Source organism: Schistocerca cancellata, chromosome 3 (assembly GCF_023864275.1).
Source record: "Schistocerca cancellata isolate TAMUIC-IGC-003103 chromosome 3, iqSchCanc2.1, whole genome shotgun sequence".
Classification (NCBI taxonomy): domain Eukaryota; kingdom Metazoa; phylum Arthropoda; class Insecta; order Orthoptera; family Acrididae; genus Schistocerca; species Schistocerca cancellata.
This window is the reverse complement of record NC_064628.1, coordinates 291,080,285-291,101,973: the sequence shown is the minus strand read 5'-3', so window position 1 is coordinate 291,101,973 and position 21,689 is coordinate 291,080,285. Positions and strand designations below refer to the sequence as shown.

At 42.9% G+C, this 21,689-nt stretch overlaps 1 protein-coding gene across 1 annotated transcript in view; it reads left to right on the top strand.

Moving 5' to 3' along the window:
• The window catches only part of LOC126174983 (proton-coupled folate transporter), a 263,537-nt gene that overhangs the window by 231,278 nt on the left and 10,570 nt on the right, over positions 1 to 21,689 (top strand). Inside the window, exon 8 of the mRNA XM_049921459.1 lies at positions 9,059 to 9,142. Coding sequence (XP_049777416.1) covers positions 9,059 to 9,142 — 84 coding nt within the window. The remainder of the gene's footprint in view (positions 1 to 9,058; positions 9,143 to 21,689) is intronic.

Sequence of the window (21,689 nt, the reverse complement as noted above, 5' to 3'; positions counted from 1 at the left end):
GGACGTGAACCGTATGTGCAGTTGACGGACTTTGAGCGAGGGCGTATAGTGGGCATGCGGGAGGCCGGGTGGACGTACCGCCGAATTGCTCAACACGTGGGGCGTGAAGTCTCCACAGTACATCGATGTTGTCGCCAGTGGTCGGCGGAAGGTGCACGTGCCCGTCGACCTGGGACCGGACCGCAGCGACGCACGGATGCACGCCAAGACCGTAGGATCCTACGCAGTGCCGTAGGGGACCGCACCGCCACTTCCCAGCAAATTAGGGACACTGTTGCTCCTGGGGTATCGGCGAGGACCATTCGCAACCGTCTCCATGAAGCTGGGCTACGGTCCCGCACACCGTTAGGCCGTCTTCCGCTCACGCCCCAACATCGTGCAGCCCGCCTCCAGTGGTGTCGCGACAGGCGTGAATGGAGGGACGAATGGAGACGTGTCGTCTTCAGCGATGAGAGTCGCTTCTACCTTGGTGCCAATGATGGTCGTATGCGTGTTTGGCGCCGTGCAGGTGAGCGCCACAATCAGGACTGCATACGACCGAGGCACACAGGGCCAACACCCGGCATCATGGTGTGGGGAGCGATCTCCTACACTGGCCGTACACCACTGGTGATCGTCGAGGGGACACTGAATAGTGCACGGTACATCCAAACCGTCATCGAACCCATCGTTCTACCATTCCTAGACCGGCAAGGGAACTTGCTGTTCCAACAGGACAATGCACGTCCGCATGTATCCCGTGCCACCCAACGTGCTCTAGAAGGTGTAAGTCAACTACCCTGGCCAGCAAGATCTCCGGATCTGTCCCCCATTGAGCATGTTTGGGACTGGATGAAGCGTCGTCTCATGCGGTCTGCACGTCCAGCACGAACGCTGGTCCAACTGAGGCGCCAGGTGGAAATGGCATGGCAAGCCGTTCCACAGGACTACATCCAGCATCTCTACGATCGTCTCCATGGGAGAACAGCAGCCTGCATTGCTGCGAAAGGTGGATATACACTGTACTAGTGCCGACATTGTGCATGCTCTGTTGCCTGTGTCTATGTGCCTGTGGTTCTGTCAGTGTGATCATGTGATGTATCTGACCCCAGGAATGTGTCAATAAAGTTTCCCCTTCCTGGGACAATGAATTCACGGTGTTCTTATTTCAATTTTCAGGAGTGTATGTCGGCGACCTGGAGAGGGGTCCAATTATTGCAGTGTTTTGGAAAGGCACAGCAGCATTAGTCCTGGCTTCATGGCGTGGAGAGCCAGTGGGGGTGACTTCTGGTTCAAATGGCTCTGAGCACTATGGGTCTCAACTTCTGAGGTCATTAGTCCCCTATAACTTAGAACTAGTTAAACCTAACTAACCTAAGGACATCACACACATCCATGCCCGAGGCAGGATTCGAACCTGCGACCGTAGCGGTCTCGCGGTTCCAGACTGCAGCTTCAAGAACCGCACGGCCACTTTGTCCCATTTTTTGAAGAGAAGAATGCTCGTCCATTCTTGGCACCTGTTTCTACGAACTGTATTCGTGAGTATGAGGTACTCCTGTAGCCAGCATGATCCCCATATCTGTCGCAGATAGAACATGCGTGTGTACGATCTCGGACGAGCTGGCCGGAGTGGCCGAGCGGTTCTAGGCGCTTCAATCTGGAACCGCGCGACCGCTACGGTCGCAGGTTCGAATCCTGCCTCGGGCATGGATGTGTGTGATGTCCTTAGGTTATTTAGGTTTAAGTAGTTCTAAGTTGTAGGGGACTGATGACCTCCGCTGTTGAGTCCCATAGTGCTCAGAGCCATTTGAACCATTTTGATCTCGGACATGAACTCCATGCCTGTGTCTGTATCAAGGAAATCAAAGACCAATTACAACAGTTGTGGGCCATCTTGACGGCACCTTTTGCAACTGAATCAGTGTATGCATCGCGGCCACAGGGGATGCAACATCACACTGATATGAATTTTATCCATAGTGGATGCTGTCGAAACTGGGCTGATACTGCTAACTTCGCAACTGAAAAAAATTCAGCCCTCGGTCACTATTTTCAACAAATTAACCTGGTTTCGTCACTGCTAGGAGTGTCTTCTTCAGAATTTAAAACAAAGAATGGTCTATATTCTATTACATTGTCACAGAATTATGACTAAGAACGTATGATAGAGTATACGTACGGAATCGTCGTGAAAGACTGGCAGTACTTGTATGTCTTTTATAAAATAATAAATATGCCAAAAGGGCATTAGTAACAAATATATTTAAGATAAAGAAAATTGTGATGGCGACTCTAAGGGCTGCTCGTTACTACGGACTCCGTTTTGCAACCTGCACCACGCAAGTAACGAGCAGCCCTTAGTGGCTCGCCATTACAGTTTTCCTTATCTTAAATACATTTGTGACTAATGCCCTTTTGGCATATTCATTATTTTATAAAAGACATACAAGTACTGCCAGTCTTTCACGACGATTCCGTACGTATACTCTTATCACACGTTCTTAGTCATAATTCTGTGACCATGTTATAGAATATAGACCATTCTTTGTTTTAAATTCTGAAGAAGACACTCCTAGCAGTGTCGAAACCAGGTTAATTTGTTAAAAATAGTGACTGAGGGCTGAATTTCTTTCAATTGTAACTATTCACGGTCTCTGAACGTGCAGCCATGTACAAGATACTGCTAACTTCCTTGTAAATTTGACTCGATTTTCCCACCACTGCAATAACATCACATACCCTCTCAACCTGTGGAGTTTCATTCCGTTACCTTCTCTCCTTCTGGGTGCTTCACAGCGTATTTAGACATTAACAACAAGTGGATAGCGCCTTCTTTTGTTCCAATCTTCAGATTGATCTGTCATGACACCCACCTCTGAGCACATGACTCTACTGGAGAGGCAGTGCTCATCGTGCAAATTCTCCAGTGCATCAGGACAATAGATCTGAACGAGATCCTGATCATATAAGTGAGCTGCCATCTCTCAACACTCCCGCAATGCAGAGAGACAACAGCGTTCATATTACGAGCTAAATGCAATAGGAGGCTTTGATACAGCTGTACTAGGTATCAATGCACCAACGATTTCAACCTCCTCGCAAAACCAACAGTGACCTGCCTGATGGGCCACATGTCGCCACTCATTGGGCGTCCAGCTTCGGTATTGGTGATGTGTAAAATTCAGTCTTCGTTGCTGATAAACATGGGTGCATCAACCAGGCGCATGCTGCAGAGACCCATACACAGCAACGTTTGCTGAACGATCGTTGAGGAAACACCGTTGGTAGCCTCTTGGTTTATTTGGGCGGTCAGTTACTCAACAGTTGGACATCTATTCGCCCGTATGCATCTACACAGCCGTCGCTCATCCCTGTCATCCCTGGCCCGTGGTCCACTCCAGTTGCCTCGGCGCCGGCTTTGGATAGCTCCATTTTGCCAAGCACGTTGTGCTTTAACCATGGAGCATGCAAACAGTTCACAAACTTAGCCCTTTCGGAAATGCTTCCATCCTTGACCCAAAAGACTATGATCATGCCCTTTCGTATGTCAGATAAATCTCTCCTTTTCTACATTATGACAGCGACTGCACCGTTTCCCACATCCCCCAAGTCTCTCTGTCTCTCTCTCTCTCTCTCTCTCTCTCTCTCCTCTCTCTCTCTCTCTCTCTCATTCTTTCTGTCTCTGTCTGTCTGTCTCTCTATCTCTCTCCCTCTCTGCCACCAATTGTCTGTGAATGTTTATTGCTAGTTGACGTCGAACATAGATGGTTCTCAAATTAATGCGAGTGGACCGCTTATAATAGCCAACTTAAGGAGGGCATCAAATGCCCAGAAGCTTATGTAGCAATTAACTATTCTGCAGACTTTCTGTGACATAGAGAAACTAAAAGCATTATGGAGTGCTGGCCATTAAAACTGTAACTCCATGAAGCACATCAAATAAGTAAATTTAACTTATAGTGTTTCTATAGTGTAGAAGGAAGAAGACATGCTTAAATTTGTAGATGGTTTGGGGATGTACGTCAATGGCCATGTCGTGGTGGATACTCTGGTTCCTGTCAGATCACCAAAGTTAAGCACCATGGGGTTTGGCTGGCAATTGGGTGGCTGACTGTCAGAGCTGCGGTGCAGTGTTAACCTGCTGGGGTGTACTCAGTCTCGTGATGCCGCTTGAGAAGCTACGTGAATGAGCAGCAGTGGCTCCAGGACACGCGAACTGAGAATGGCCGGGAGGACGGTGTCGTAATCCCATGCCCCTGCATATCCGCATCCGATGACGCCAGTTGGCTGAGCATGCAACGGTGGTCGGTCGGTACCGCCGGGCCTTCCTACGTCTATTCAGGCAGTTTTGGAGGCATACAGGATGCAAATCTAGTATACTTCCCGATGCATTTTTACCTCTAAGGTTAACGACCGCCGGGCCTTCCTACGTCTATTCAGGCAGTTTTGGAGGCATACAGGATGCAAATCTAGTATACTTCCCGATGCATTTTTACCTCTAAGGTTAACGACCGCCGGGCCTTCCTACGTCTATTCAGGCAGTTTTGGAGGCATACAGGATGCAAATCTAGTATACTTCCCGATGCATTTTTACCTCTAAGGTTAACGAATTCCATGTCATGTTTAGCCGGGGAAAGGACTCATAACCTCATCGCTAAGCGCCCCCTAACCTGCACACACACACACACACACACACACACACACACACACACACATGGTGGAAGATGTTTTCTGATAAATGCCGGACATTTGCGCGCCGGACATTTGCAACGCCGGACATTTGCCACACTTGCCCCTTCGCCAGGTAGCTTGAGTAGCGATCCCTCAGGTAAGGGACGCCCTTCCTCGAACTTCTGCTGTCGGCTTTCAAACCTCCGTCTCCACATCTTACTCGATACAACCAGTACGTAAGGGACCTCCTTCTTCGACATCTTGGCGAAATACAGAGCTTCTTTTCCGAAATCGAAATATTTATAATTTTTGGGAAACGAAAGCAATACCGACGATTATGCCAGTATGTAATCAGTTCTGCCAAGTATAAATATAGATCCCTCTGTCTGTACGGTAGCTTCCTTTCACGCTTACTGATTGCGATAGAAACAGTCCATCGGCATGGGAGCAACAAAAAAGGAACGATGTAAAGAGAATGTGAATGTACGCTAATCATTTATTTTTCATCACTTCATTTGTGCCTACTTTAATTACTACAGCTGCATGCCCAAAAGACAATGAGGAACGGAGAAATGGGCATGTGAATGTTTGAAAAGAAGAACGATATACTCCATATTAATTTACTCTCTAACATCCGATATCCCTTGCGGCGAAACATTAGTTAATAAAGTGTAGCGGGACAATGTTGAAAAACATGACTGAAAATACGTTCACTAAATAGAGATAAGAACATCTATGATTGACATGTCATCTAAAGTCGACGTAGAATTTTAAAATGTTAGAAATAAGTAAATGAAGTAATACAGAATGCTATGCTTGTAACGTACGTTGTTGTTCTACATTGTTTAGCTCTGGTATTTACAGGGTCACAGAGAAAGCATCCTAGGTTTTTGAGGGAATTCTGTTCATGATCTGCACTATTACAGAAACAAGAAGCACAACTTAAGGAAAAATAATGTAATGTGTGTTCCAGCTCACAAGCGACATTCAAGCAGGTAGTTCCTGTGACTCACTATGGACAGAGGTTATATTCGACAACCGGAATAAATTAATAACTGGCTCCTTTTACCGTCTCCCGGTCTCAGATAAAACAGTTTCTGAGCAGTTCAAAGAAAACTTGAGTCTCATCACAAATAGGTACCCTATTCATACAATTATAGTTGGCAGTGACTTCAGTCAACCTTTCGTATGTTGACAAAAATACATTTTCAGACCCTATTGTAGATAGAAAACAACTTCCGTAATTGTTCTAAATGCGTCTTTTTAAAATTATTTTGAACAATTAGTTCACGAGGCCATTCAAACTGTAAATGGGTACGAAAACACACTTGACCTCTTAGCCACAAATAATCCCGACCATCACGACGGATACAGGGATTAGTGAACACACAGTCGTAGCGAGGCTCAGTACCGTATCAAAGAAGTTCACCAAAACTACACGCGAAATATGTCTGTTTATAAAAGCAGCTAAAATTTCTTGACGTCTTTCTATGAGACAGTCTCCAATCCTTCCACACTATGTAAGTGAAGACCTTATGTGGCACGCCTTCAAAAAAATATTATCAACATCACTCGAGAGATTCATACCAAATAAATTAATAAGAGACGGAACTGATCCCCTATGGTACACAAAACACGACAGAAAGCTGCTGCTGGAACGCCGAAAAAGGTACGTATAATTTAGACGAACGCAGAATCTCCAAGATTGGCGAAGTTTTACTGAGGCTCGAAATTTGCTGCGGATTTCAATGCGAGATGCATTTAATAGTTTCCAGAACGAAACTCTCTCTAGAAATGTGTCGCAAAATCCAAAGAGATTCTGGTCCTATGTTAAGTAAACCAGCGGAAACGCTCAGTAAGTACCTTAACTGCGCGACAGCGACGGTAATGTTACTGATGACAGCGCCACTAAAGCGGTGTTACTAAATGCAGTTTTCCGAAATTCCTTCACCAAAGAAGACGAAGTAAATATTCAAGAATTCGAAATGAGAACAGCTGTAAACATAATATAGGAGGTGGAGGGGGAGGGGGAGACAAGGGACCCAACCCTTCGGAGCAGGTAAAATTATGGCAAATGTCCGGCGTGGCAAATGTCCGCACACCTTTCTTATAACCGAATTCCACTCTCTACTCTAATGCGGGGATCCCAAACATTTGGACCTTGGAATACTAATTTGTGTTTCTGTAATTCATTTTCCGACTAATAAATATGTAGCCCCCGCAACTGCGAAACTACAGGGCTGTAGAGGGCTAATACGTGATCTAGACAGGATGTTGTGAGTTGGCGCAACTACTGTCATCCAGCCATAACTGTAGTTTCTTTGATTGGTCTGGGAGAAAGCTCATCAAACTAGAAGACATGAAACATTAGTTCACTTCATTACATAAATGAATAAAAGATTTACTTAATTTTGACACAGTTCTTTACCACAGAATTGCTTGATAATTTACAGCTATCATTGACTATTAAAGCATCACTTGATGCAGCACAAAACGCAGCATTTACGAAAGTACATTTCATCGCCTGAAACTTTAACCGCTGTCACTGTCCTACATTATGACGTCGACTGCTGTAGCTGAGTTCACGAGCTGGGGTGAGCTCTTGCCTGCTCGACACTACGTTGACCTCAGTGTGAGGGCGCTGCTATACTGACAAGGGAACCTCCCCATCGCACCCCCCTCAGATTTAGTTATAAGTTGGCACACAGGATAGACCTTGAAAAACTGAACACAGATCAATCGAGAAAACAGGAAGAAGTTGTGTGGAACTATGAAAAAATAAGCAAAATATACAAATTGAGTGGTTCATGGGCAACATAAGCAACAACAAGGAAACGATTAGCATAGGAGCGCCGTGGTCTCGTGGTTAGCGTGAGGAGCTGTGGAACGAGGGGTCCTTGGTTCAAATCTTACCTCGAACCAAAATTTTACTTACTTTATTTTTGCAAAGTTATGATCTGTCCGTTCGTTCATTGACGTCTCTGTTCACTGTAATAAGTTTAGTGTCTGTGTTTTGCGACCGCACCGCAAAACCGTGCGATTAGTAGACGAAAGGACGTGCCTCTCCAATGGGAACCGAAAACATTTTATCCAGGAAAAGACATCTGATATATTGTATACGACACTGGTGACGGCATGTGCGTCACATGACAGGAATACGTTGTCGACGCACCTAACTTGCACGCTTGGCGAATAGGTAAAAAGATTCTTCTACCTTGCCCGATTTAGGTTTTCTTGTGGATGTGATAATCACTCCCAAAAAAGTGATGAAAACATAAGAGTGTGTCACATAAACTGCAACAAATGAATGCAACAATTTCACAGTCGCTCAGTTTTCCCTGTGATCTGTCAAAACATATGTTTTTAACGTTTTCAATTTTTTCCGTATGTAGACCGTCAAATTCTGCATATGTCCAAGCAAATCTGAACATGTCCTGGAATTTTGGAGAGCGAAGCTGATTATGTGTGAGTTACTGAACTCTGATAATTGTCTGAAAATAAAAATTTAAACTTTTCACTCGAGGGAAGACTTGAACCAAGGACCTCTCGTTCTTCAGCTGCTCACGCTAACCACGGTACCACGGCACTCCTGTGCTCACAGTATCCTTGATGTTGCTTATGTTGCCCATGAACTACTCAGTTTGTATATTTTGCTTATTTTTTCATAGTTCCACACAACTTCTTCCTTTTCCTCGATTGAACTGTGTTCAGTTTCTCAAGGCCTATCCACTGTGCCAACTTATAACTAAATCTGAGGGGGGTGCGATGGGGAGGTTCCCTTGTGAGCAGGTGGCGTGGTCTTCTGGAGTGCCTCCCATTGGTAGCTGTAGAATGCAGTGAGACGTCGCTAACGTCTGTGCTATCGATTAGCGTTGCCGACTTTGCTGTGACACCAGTGTCTCTGGATGATACCACATAAGCGATCCTTAACACTTGAACAGTTTCCCACATCCGAGCTGTACTCTATCCACAGAAAAAAAAGAGGGCGCCATATTGCGCATATTTAGAATATTTTGCTACTGCAGGGATAAGGACAATGTAAATAATTTTTACACTGGGTAAACACTCTGAAAGTTTCCTTGATTCCTTTTCACCTTGTACACTTAATGGCTCTTATCGTAGTATGTAGCGGCTTCATATTTTGGATATTGCAGCCTATTCTTTGCGTCATTTTAGATCACAAGTCGATTAAATGTAACTGATTTTGTTATGTTGCGTTTTTGATAGACTCAGTATAAGTCCGCAGTCGATGCTTTCTTGCATGGTTCGGAAACTACTGGAGTGGTTCTCAGAAACAGTGGTAAGCTGTGTGGTGGGAGCGTAGCGCATTGAAAACACTGCGAGATGGCACCTACTGAGCTCAACGAACAAATGACTCAGTGCATTATGTTTTTGCACTTTACAGGAGCTGGGATTGCCGGACTGGGTCCCGTCGTGATTGCTGTCTTGCGCTCAATCGCTTCGAAGGTGGTTCCGTTACCTGAAAGGGGTAAGTGTCCAAGGTACCTTACTACACTGTACAATAGCCAGTAGCGTGATTGATGGCGTTTCCTCTCACAATCTCGTAAACGTACAAGTAGCTTTACGTATTATTTAAAGAATGTGCCAGGTTAACAGTTCTGAAACGTTAGTACATTAGTTGAAAGTAATATGAGATAAGGTATCAACTGATTCGTAGCACAATGTTCTGGAACCACAACCACATCACATTCGCCTGCACACCGAGCTACATATCGAACGTTAATTTGCTGACTGGCGAAATAGACGACTGCAGAGAAAATAACTGGCGAATCGGGCACTAATTACACTTGCAATTGCGGAGAAGGGAACTTTGTCTGTGAACTGCTGAACGAGCAGCGCTTGTGGTGAGGGAAGTGGTCTTCCTCAGAACTCTACAACTACCGCACGGGACGACTGAGAGCCAGTTTCCTCTCCAGCAGTGCGCATTGATTTACGTAGATTCTGTTCATGTGTGTTTCATGCGTTAGTAATATTAGCTACTAATTTCTTAAGACACAAAGGAATTGCAGACGTTGGGTGCAAGTGAGCATTGATTTAAATGAATGGGCAAAGTTGAAAATTTGTGCCGCACGGGAATTCGAACCAGATCTCCTGCTCAATAGGCAGATGCTCTGACCACTAAGCCATCCGAGCACAGTGGTCAGTGCACCTGCACGGACTACCCTAGTATTCCTCCCGTCAGACCCAAATTCTCAGCTTGTCAACACGCTAATAATATAGTGCCCATTGTCCTCATTACTCGCGGCATTTCGACGATTCCCGTAAGAGTTCGAGCCTGGTGCGCGTCCACACTGAAGAGATCATTGGCCGCCGTCTCCTTAATTATATATATGTGGTGTCTGTTCTTTCGGATATATATACAGGGTGTTACAAAAAGGTACGGCCAAACTTTCAGGAAACATTCCTCACACACAAATAAAGAAAAGATGTTTTGTGGACATGTGTCCGGAAACGCTTAATTTCCATGTTAGAGCTCATTTTAGTTTCATCAGTACGTACTGTACTTCCTCGATTCACCGCCAGTTGGCCCAATTGAAGGAAGGTAATGCTGAATTGCGCAATCACGTCATCAACACAGATTTTCTGTGAACGTTTGGGCAGGCATTGTTGGTGATGTCTTCGTTGGGCCGCATGTTCTTCCACCTACGCTCAATGGAGCACGTTATCATGATTTCATACGGCATACTCTATCTGTGCTGCTAGAACATGTGCCTTTACAAGTACGACACAACATGTGGTTCATGCCCGACGGAGCTCCTGCACATTTCAGTCGACGTGTTCGTACGCTTCTCAACAACAGATTCGGTGACCGATGGATTGGTAGAGGCGGACCAATTCCATGGCCTCCACGCTCTCCTGACCTCAACCCTCTTGACTTTCGTTTATGGGGGCATTTGAAAGCTCTTGTCTACGCAACCCCGGTACCAAATGTAGAGACTCCGTATTGTGGACGGCTGTGATACAATACGCCATTCTCCAGGGCTGCATCAGCGCATCAGGGATTCCATGCGACGGAGGGTGGATGCATGTATCCTCGCTAACGGAGGACATTTTGAACATTTCCTGTAACAAAGTGTTTGAAGTCACGCTGGTACGTTCTGTTGCTGTGTGTTTCCATTCCATGATTAATGTGATTTGAAGAGAAGTAATAAAATGAGCTCTAACATGGAAAGTAAGCGTTTCCAGACACATGTCCACATAACATATTTTCTTTCTTTGTGTGTGAGGAATGTTTCCTGAAAGTTTGGACGTACCTTTTTGTAACACCCTATATATATATATATATATATATATATATATACTGATTTAAACCAATGGGAAAGCCCTCGATTCGATATATATATATATATATATATATATATATATATATATATATATATATATCAAATCGAGGGCTTTCCATTGGTTTTAATCAGTATATATATATATATATATATATATATATATATACAAGGTCTGTAATTCCTTTCTGCCTTAATTCATAAAGTCAGGTGGATCAAAATGGTTCAAATGGCTATGAGCACTATGGGACTTAACTTCTGAGGTCATCAGTCTCCTAGAACTTAGAACTACTTAAACCTAACTAACCTAAGGACATCACACACATCCGTGCCCGAGGCAGGATTCGAACCTGCAACCGTAGTGGTCGCTCGGCTCCAGACTGTAGTGCCTAGAACCGCTCGGCCACCCCGGCCGGCGGATCAAAATGGCGTCTGTTCTTTAGGACATGTCTGAAAGAACATACACCACATATATATTACTAATTTCCGCATTAATGGAAAATTATCGCATTCCGAGAGTGTCTGCGCACTGTCTCGCCGCCGATTTAATACGCGCCCCGTGGTAGGGTCGAGACAACCTTGTCAAACAGCCCGTAGTTGTTGCTTGTAACGTAGCGTGATAAAAGGAGTGGGGAATTTTTTTTACTTATTTCGCTTCCAGAGTTTATTTAGCCATCCAAAACACATGATTACATAGTATACATAATTTTACGATGAGGATACGTAAGTACTTATTTACAAATATAAAACCTCAGGCTGTCACCAGTCTGATCACCAGAGTTTTTTAACAAATAGATTTATAACTAAATTAGGTATTTTATATTGATTAATTCACACTAATTTTGTGATTTAATCATAAACAAGATAGAAAAGTTGAAACATAAACATTAAAACCTATAAATTTTTCCTTGTACTCTTAAGTATTTAACAATTACTTTATTAAGGCGTATGTGTTTCTTTAAAAAAAAAAAAAAAAAAGGAGCTGATTGGGGAAGGAGGTAACCCGTTCCCATCAAAGTCTTAAAAAATTTTGATCGTTCAGTCAGATTTGGAACACGAAACCAAGATGTGGTTTAAATCATCTTCAGACACAGTATGACACTCACATGCAGGGGAACTGTAAATGTTTGTTCTATATGGATGGAAATGAAAAGAGACATGGTTAAAGCGGAGTCGAATGATGGTGGAAATCGTCGATTGATCCATATGAATCCGTCCTGAACCATGGTCTTTTCGGAATCTGAAGTTGTAATGCCGCACGATATCCACCTTTCGTTTATTGGGACGCATTCCACATTTCTTACCATTGCTACTTTCGATGGCTCTTGCTTCACGTAAGGACTTTGTATATGGCAATTTCATATCGAGAATAGTTCCTATAGATGCGGCTTGCTTCACTAAAACGTCATCTTCCTCATTATAGTGGATGTCAGAGTGGGAATCCACCCACAGCGCTCTCCGTTTACAGCGAACATATTCCAGTACAACATCCGATGTGTAATATTCTTAAGAAAATTCTGGAAGTCGGACACGATAAATGTCTTTAATAAGTAAGTTGTAAATACATATATAACTGATTCCAAAATTGCCAGTCTCCGCCGTAAAAACTGAAGCACTTCTGCGTAGGTTGAAGACTTAATTGACTTGGATCTGAGCACATAGAAAAGCACGTGCAGTATACTCCTCCTGTGGAACTAAAATATCTAAAAACTCACCATTATTCCAAATTATTTATTTTACTTATATTTCTTTTATGTTTAAAGGTATTATTATCTGTTTTGCATTCGATATTTTTTTTTAATTTGTCGTTTCACATACGTGTAGTCTGTTAATTTAAAATAAGAAGTAACACATTATTATGACACAAACTCATAGTAATACTGATGATTTGTGAAGAAATGCTTAAAACATAACATGTTTTTTACACCATGTGCACAAAATGAACGTAATTTCTTCACCTAATATTCACAATGGAGAACACAGTATAAAACAAAATTCAGCAGGATTTCAAATTGTCGTGGGTGATCCTCTAAATATCCTGATTTGTGTCAACCTTATTTCAGTACATTGATAAACCTTGACGAAGAGAACTGATTATGTACTAGTGACTGCAGCTTGATTATATTTTTTTCAAGTGAACATTGCAATGATAATCATCCAACAAAATTAGACCTGAATATCTTCTTACAAAGTTCTTCCAACAGCGAAGCCAATATACGTCCCACGGCAGCGGTTGTCCCGTTGAGCCAGATGAATAAGTTCCCTGTCCTCAGGCACGACGCTCTAAACGGTTTTTTCCCATCGACCACCTCAAGAATCTAATAATAATACAGACTTTTCTCCCTCACTGGGAAAGAAAACATCTTTCAAATATCTTTTGACCTGGTCAGACGTTTGTTTTTTCGATGCTGTTCCAACAACATTTGGGCCTTCAGAATGAGATTTCCGAATTCTCGGTCCAAATTCACCATTAGATTCTTTTAAACTACGAAAGGCCGGGTAGTATGTACAAAACCCATATCTGATCACATCTGGTGATCCCAAAAGGCTTGACGGCACGGGTACATCCATAGAAAGTGTACAGCTTTCAGTTTTGAAAGACCTTCTTTTCGTTACAGATTATCATTGTTGGTAGGATTTTCTGTTATAATAGTGAGCGGATTATTATTAATTGACAAAATACACATATGTGAAATGGTAAATTAAATAACAAAGAAAGACGTGAATATAAAGCGTAAAATAATTTAAAACATAAAAAATATAAGTGAAATAAATAATTAGGATAATAATGAATGTTTGAATATTTTAATTAGGCATGTTGAATATATTCTGACAGCACATTGTGAGTAGCTTACTTTCCAAAAATGGTGTTTCAGAAATCAGCTTTATTACACATGAATGTATGTGGCTTAAACGGTTCTTTAAATTTATGTTGTAGTAAAAATTTTCATTTTTCTAAATTAATCAATGGTGGTGGAGTATTTGCAAAATTTCAGATTATTACAAAGGTCGATTACACATTTTTCAAGAACGTTAATTTCGTAGTAGCTTTTATATGAAAAACATTTTTTATATATTGTTTCGAAGATATTGTCTACACCAAAAATGCCAAATTACCTTTCGGAGGGTGCTTTACCCCTTAAAATTGAAATTGGGTACAAACAAAAGCAATACATATTGGATTACTTTGCTCCCTCTACACACTCGCCAAGTTTCATCAGCATCGTTTATCTACATTTGGGAATGTTCCCTTGTGAGTCATAGAGGATCGAATGTAACGTGGCCTGCTTAACCGTGAATCAAATGTCACTCCTATGAACGGAGCACGAAATTTTATATGGAAAGTATACTTTCCACATGGAGCGTGGCCGTCAATGCGAGCAGCGCTCGATTTGTAAACAGGGACGCTCACCAGTTTCTCAGTCTAGATTTCCAACCCGTTGATAGACAGCCACTCATCGAAGTGTTCTGTTAGTAATGGATTTTTGGCATGAAGATACGAATCGGCAGTTGAATAAACACATGTGAGTACATCGCCTTCATGCTGTAATGTTTTAGTGGGGGGACTGATGGTTCATTCTAAATCATGAGTATACGGAGTATACAAGAGCGGGCTTAAAATTGTATCCTGTGGCAAGTCCTGGGAGGAAGAAAAGGACCGAACATGTTTCCTTTGAATTTGACATAGACTGTTCTTTGAGCAGCCATGGTAATGATACTATATACAATCCTCGAAGGAATTCCGAAGTCTACCAGCTTGTTCATGACAACCGGTATCTGAACGTGGTTGTAACTCAAGGAAAGTGGCGACGACCGATTGTCCAAAGTCTCTTTGCCTTTTCTGAATCTATATTGACTTCGAGGCATCAAACTCCTATTTTCGAGCCAGTGTTCCATTCTCCTTTTACCATTCGCTCCAACGTTTTTGCTACACGAAACAACGCGATCGGCCGATAGCTAGAGACCGTATTTGGATCTTTCCCACTTTTCAAAACTGGAATTTTAATTGGATCTTCCACGTTTCCATGGATCTTGTTGCATACAGTACTGATTTAAAATGAACAAGAACAAATCTTTCGGTTCTTTGGGGGGTTTCGTAAATATCAAATAATGAATGAAATCAGTCCCAGGGCAGCTGTCAGTCGATGATTTAATAGCATCATTTAGTTCTTCTTTAGAGAGGGGACGAAGCAGGATAATCATCTTCAACAGCAGGTGGATCATTTTGTAATGGGGCCGTGGGAAGAGCGAGAGTATCGATAAATCCCTCTATCCAGGCAGTGGGCTGTTACTGAAAGCCTTTGTTTTATTCCAGATGCTTGTTATACTGATTGCTTTATTGAGTAAGCAACAAAATTGAGTCGAATTGTGCTTTTTTTGAGGAATTGCTTAATACGCGCGCATTTATTCTTCTCATTTCCACGAAGTTCTCCAAGACAGAATTCTGAAGACAGTTCGTCAAAGCAACATTCTGCAGCTGATCTAGAGCATTCACGATCCCAGCAGCGGGGAACATTACATCGTAACAGAACTTTTTTTTCTGTGGAATTCTGACTTTCGCTACAACTTACATTGCGTTGGTTAAAGTTTGGTACACCTCTTGTTCCTGTAAGTCATGATGCATGATATAAAGTTTCTGTCAAAATGGGTCCTTATATTTCTCCCAGTTGGCTTCCACAATCTGGCACTTACTATTGGCGTAACATATTTGTTTAGTACTAACGTTATGTTAATGTAGAACTCGATTTGGAGATAATCCTATCCCACTGAGTCTGGTTTAACATGCCAATTACAGAGGTTAGTAAAACGTGTGGTGCAAAGCGTGACATCTGTTGCAGAATGCCTGTGGAAGATACCACAGTAGCGGTTCCATCGTTGAGTATCACCAGGTCATTGTATTCTACAGCATCCACCAAAGCCCTGCCGTTCCTGTCCGTCATGTCTCCCTCCCCCATGCTACACTGTGAGAATTCAGGGGTCCATCTATTATAATGGGAAGCCGAAGCTGAATTATTAAATTTCTCCAGTAGTCTTCAGCAGTACTATAATGTGGAGCTTCATACATCGAGACAGTTGTAAAGGTTTTGAGAGCAAATTGTATTTGCACAGCAGCTAATTAGATGTTGTGTGTGACTGAGCGGATAGACTGATGCGGCAGCCAATGTTTTGCCAATCTAGGTATGTCGCCTTTCCCATCAAGACGGTCCTTCCTTACGATGAAGTAATTCTTAAAGCGAACACTCGATGGAAACGTGAACCATTTTTCGCATAACAGAACTATACCCGCCTGAATTATGACTCTTTCTCGTCGGAAGCTGTCTCTGTTGAAGTTAGCTGATCATGTGTTCCACTGCAGTAATTATACAGGGTGGTCCATTGATAGTGACCGGGCCAAATATCTCACGAAATAAGTATCAAACGAAAAAACTACAAAGAACGAAACTCGTCTAGCTTGAAGGGGGAAACCAGATGGCGCTATGGTTGGCCCGCTAGATGGCGCTGCCATAGGTCAAACGGATATCAACTGCGTTCCTTAAAATGGGAACCCCCATTTTCTATTACATATTTGTGTAGTACGTAAAGAAATATGAATGTTTTAGTTGGACCACTTTTTTCACTTTTTGATAGATGGCGCTGTAATAGTCACAAACGTATACGTTCGAGGTATCACGTAACATTCCGCTAGTGCGGACGGTATTTGCTTCGTGGTACATTACCCGTGTTAAAATGGATCGTTTACCAATTGCGGAAAAGGTCGATATCGTGTTGATGTATGGCTATTGTGATCAAAACGCCCAACGGGCGTGTGCTATATATGCTGCTCGGTATCCTGGACGACATCATCCAAGTGTCCGGACCGTTCGCCGGATAGTTACGTTATTTAAGGAAACAGGAAGTGTTCAGCCACATGTGAAACGTCAACCACGACCTCCAACAAATTATGATGCCCAAGTAGGTGTTTTACCTGCTGTCGCGGTTAATCCGCACATCAATAGCAGACAAATTGCGCGAGAATCGAGAATCTCAAAAACATCGTTGTTGTGAATGCTACATTAACATCGATTGAACCCGTACCATATTTCTATGCACCAGGAATTGCATGGCGACGACTTTGAACGTCGTGCACAGTTCTGCCACTGGGCACAACATAAATTACGGGACAATGACAGATTTTTTTGCACGCTTTCTGTTTATCTATGAAGCGTCATTGACCGACAGCGGTAACGTAAACCGGCATAATATGCACTATTGGGCAACGGAAAATCCACGATGGCTGCGACAAGTGAAACATCAGCGACCTTGGCGGGTTAACGTATGGTGCGGCATTATGGGAGGAAGGATAATTGGCCCCCATTTTATCGATGGCAATCTAAATGGTGCAATGTATGCTGATTTCCTACGCAATGTTCTACCGATGTTACTACAAGATGTTTCACTGCATGTCAGAATGGCGATGTACTTCCAACTTGATGGATGTCCGGCACATAGCTCGCGTACGGTTGAAGCGGTATTGAATAGCATATTTCATGACAGGTGGATTGGTCGTCGAAGCACCATACCATGGCCCGCACGTTCACCGGATCTGACGTCCCCGGATTTCTTTCTATGGGGAAAGTTGAAGGATATTTGCTATCGTGATCCACCGACAACGCCTGACAACATGCGTCAGCGCATTGTCAATGCATGTGCGAACATGACGGAAGGAGAACTACTCGCTGTTGAGAGGACTGTCGTTACACGTATTGCCAAATGCATTGAGGTTGACGGACGTAATTTTGAGCATTTATTGCATTAATGTGGTATTTACAGGTAATCACGCTGTAACAGCACGCGTTCTCAGAAATGATAAGTTCACAAAGGTGCATGTATCACATTGGAACAACCGAGATAAAAAGTTCAAACGTACCTACGCTCTGTATTTTAATTTAAAAAACCTACCTGTTACCAACTGTTCGTCTAAAATTGTGAGCCATATGTTTGTGACTATTACAGCGCCATCTATCACAAAGCGAAAAAAGTGGTCCAATTGAAACATTTATATTTCTTTACGTACTACACGAATATGTAATAAAAAATGGGTGTTCCTATTTTTTAAAAACGCAGTTGATATCCGTTTGACCCATGGCAGCGACATCTAGCGGGCCAACCATAGCGCCATCTAGTTTCCCCCTTCAACCTAGACAAGTTTCGTTCGTTGTAGTTCTTTCGTTTGACGCTTATTTCGTGAGATATTTGGCCCGGTCACGATCAATGGACCACCCTGTATAGGCTTCATAATTTAGGCAAAAAGAGAATGAAATGTGCCCGTTAAGAGATGCCGGGTATCGGTATCATTGTTTTGTCGCGTATTCTGAATGACATTGTCAATAACATTTATTATTAACACGAGTGCATATTTTCTTTTCTTTCGGACAGACTCTACGCGGAATCCGCAGCTGTGATTCGTATTACGAAAATTTAAGACGGAGGGGGGGGGAGAAAGCAAAGGAAAGGGAAGGAACTGATGATGTCAGCTGTATTGGGACTTTATGCGGAATCGGCGGCGACGAGTGAAAATGTGTGCCAAACCGGGACTCGAACCCAGGATCTCCTGCTTATTAGGTAGATGCGTTAACCACTGCGTCATCCGGATACAGTGGTTATCGCAAATACGCGGACAATCTCAACACATTCCCTGGCCGAACCACATTGCCATCTATCCACAGTCCCCGTTCGTGTCCTCCAAGCTCGCTAATTCTAGATTTCCACACATTCATGTATTTGATGAATACACAACCTTCAGTGCGGATGCACAGTATTGTTCGAGCTACAGCGGGAATCTAAAATTAGCGAGCATGAAAAGCATGGACGGGGACTGGGGATAGGTTGCGCTAGGTGGGAATGTGGTTTGGCCGGGGAGCGTGCTGAGATACTCGGTGCATTTGCGATAAACGCTGTGTCCGGATGGTGCAGTGGTTAACGCTTCTGCCTAGTAAGCAGTAGAGATCCTGGTTTCGAGTCCAGGTCCGGCACACATTTTCATTCGCCTCCGCCGATCCCACATTAATTCCGGATGGAGCAGATATCATCAGTTCCTTCACTTTGCTTTCCTTTCTCGCCCCCCCCCCCCCCCCCAACATAACATAACATTTGTTATGTTTTTGATGCTGCGTTTGCTATAGCAGGCTTCGTTACTGAGACCATTCACCTACATCGCCGTGTTTGGTTACTTCCGCCTGCTGCCGGTAAGGTCGGCGAGAGGTGTGCGTCTTCTGGGCCAGATCCACACCTTGAGTTTCATCGCTATTCCGAGCTGTTTACTCTGTATGCCTGAGGTGGGCAGCTGCGGTCTACATCTACATCTACATGGATACTCTGCAAATCACATTTAAGTGCCTGGCAGAGGGTTCATCGCACCACCTTCACAATTCTCTATTATTCCAATCTCGTATAGCGCGCGGAAAGAATGAACACCTATATCTTTCCGTACGAGCTCTGATTTCCCTTATTTTATCGTAGTGATCGTTCCTCCCTATGTAGGTCGGTGTCAACAAAATATTTTCGCATTCGGAGGAGAAAGTTGGTGATTGGAATTTCGTGAGAAGATTCCGTCGCAACGAAAAACGCCTTTCTTTTAATGATTTCCAGCCCAAATCCTGTATCATATCTGTGACACTCTCTGCCATATTTCGCGATAATACAAAACGTGCTGCCTTTCTTTCAACTTTTTCGATGTACTCCGTCAGTCCTATCTGGTAAGGATCCCACACCGCGCAGCAATATTCTAAAAGAGGACGGACAAGCGTAGTGTAGGCAGTCTCCTTAGTAAGTCTGTTACATTTTCTAAGCGTCCTGCCAATAAAGCGCAGCCATTGCTTAGCCTTCCCCACAACATTTTCTATGTGTTCTTTCCAATTTAAGTTGTTCGTAATTGTAATTCCTAGGTATTTAGTTGAATTTACGGCTTTTAGATTAAACTGATTTATCGTCTAACCGAAGTTTTTACTCGTTGACTTTCCGTCATTTAGTACGAACTGTGACCTCTCTAACAAGAAATCGCAAATCCAGTCACATAACTGAGACGATATTCCATAAGCACGCAGTTTCACTACGAGCGCTAGTCGCAAACATGGCGAGTTCAGGTGCGGGACTCCCCGATCACCAGATATCACTCCGTGTGACTTTTTTCTGTGGGGACACATTAAAGATCTGGTGTATGTAGCGCCTCTACCACGTGATGTAGCAGAGCTCCGGGAGAGAACACGGGAAGCCACTGCCACAGTCGACGATGCCATGCTGGGACGGGTATGCCAAGAATTCCATTGCCGTTTTGACGTCTGCCGTCTCACTCATGGTTCCTTTAGGACCTATTGCAAATATTACATGTATGCTGATGACCTTCAGTTGTATCTAAGTGCGAAACCAAGCAATCTTAAGAAAGCTATTGAAAATTTCAATACTGACCTCGATGCACTATCAAAATGGGCACAGGACATAGGACTAAAACTAAACCCATTTAAAACCCAAGCGGTACTTGTTGGCCACTCTAGGCACATTAGCCCAAAACATCGGGAATCCGTACCATCTCTTATCCTAAATGGAACAAATATTAACGTCTCTCCCTCAGCAGAGAGTTTGGGAGTAATAATAGATGAAAATATAAATTGGACAGAGCACGTAACTGCAATGTGCAAAAAAGCACCAGCATCCCTTCATGTCCTCAAAAAATATAAAAAACTCTTCCCTTTCGATCTGAAAAAGAAATTAGTACAAACCCTTATACTCCCAATCATTGACTACAGAGATATTATCCTACAAGGCCTCTCTCAGGAAAATTCGCAAAGTCTGGGACTGGCCATGAATGCCTGCGTCCGATATATCTGTGACGTTCGACTTTTTGATCACATTTCGCCAGCATATGCAAAATTGTCCGGGCTGCGTACAGACAAACGCAGAGATTTCCATACATTCTGTCTCATCTACTGCCTTATAAATGTACACTGTCCCTCATATCCCTCCTCGTCCTTAACGCTTATGTCGGAACAATATGACAGAAACACACGTTCCCATCATAATAAAATCCTCTCTGTTCCACTGCATCGCTCAGTCACCTTCTCCAAGTCCTTTAAAGTAGCGGAAACCCGACTCTGGAATAACCTCCCTCGATATGTTAGAGAACTTAAAAACATGTACGGCTTCAAAAAACAGTCAATGACGTATCTACTTAAGCAACAGTAATGCCTTCCTCTGTACGTGAATGCACTTCACCTCATTACTTCCCTCTTTCCCCCTCCTTAAATCTCCCTTCCCCAAAACTCGCTATACTAGTAAACATCTACTTTACACACCAAGATATTAATGTATATCTGCACAAATCTTCATTACTACTGCCAATTTTTCTCATGTTTATCATTATTATTTGATTTTTTTACTGTTATTATTATTGCTTTTATCATAATTTGTATGTATAGCACCTGTTGTAAAAATACTGCCAGCATTTACTTTATTAGGTCTTAGTCATTATTCTTTATTCATATTGTCACTAGCATAATCTAATTTTCTTATTTAAACTATTGTCCTGATGTAACTCTGATGTGTGAAATGCTGCATGCGTGGAACACTGGTCCAATGTAAGAGAGGGCCTGATGGCCCTAATGTGATCAGGTTAAATAAATAAATAAATAAATATATGAATGTTTGTTAATAAAAACGTTTAGAGTTTCTCTTCAAAATGAATTATGTATGACATCTGTA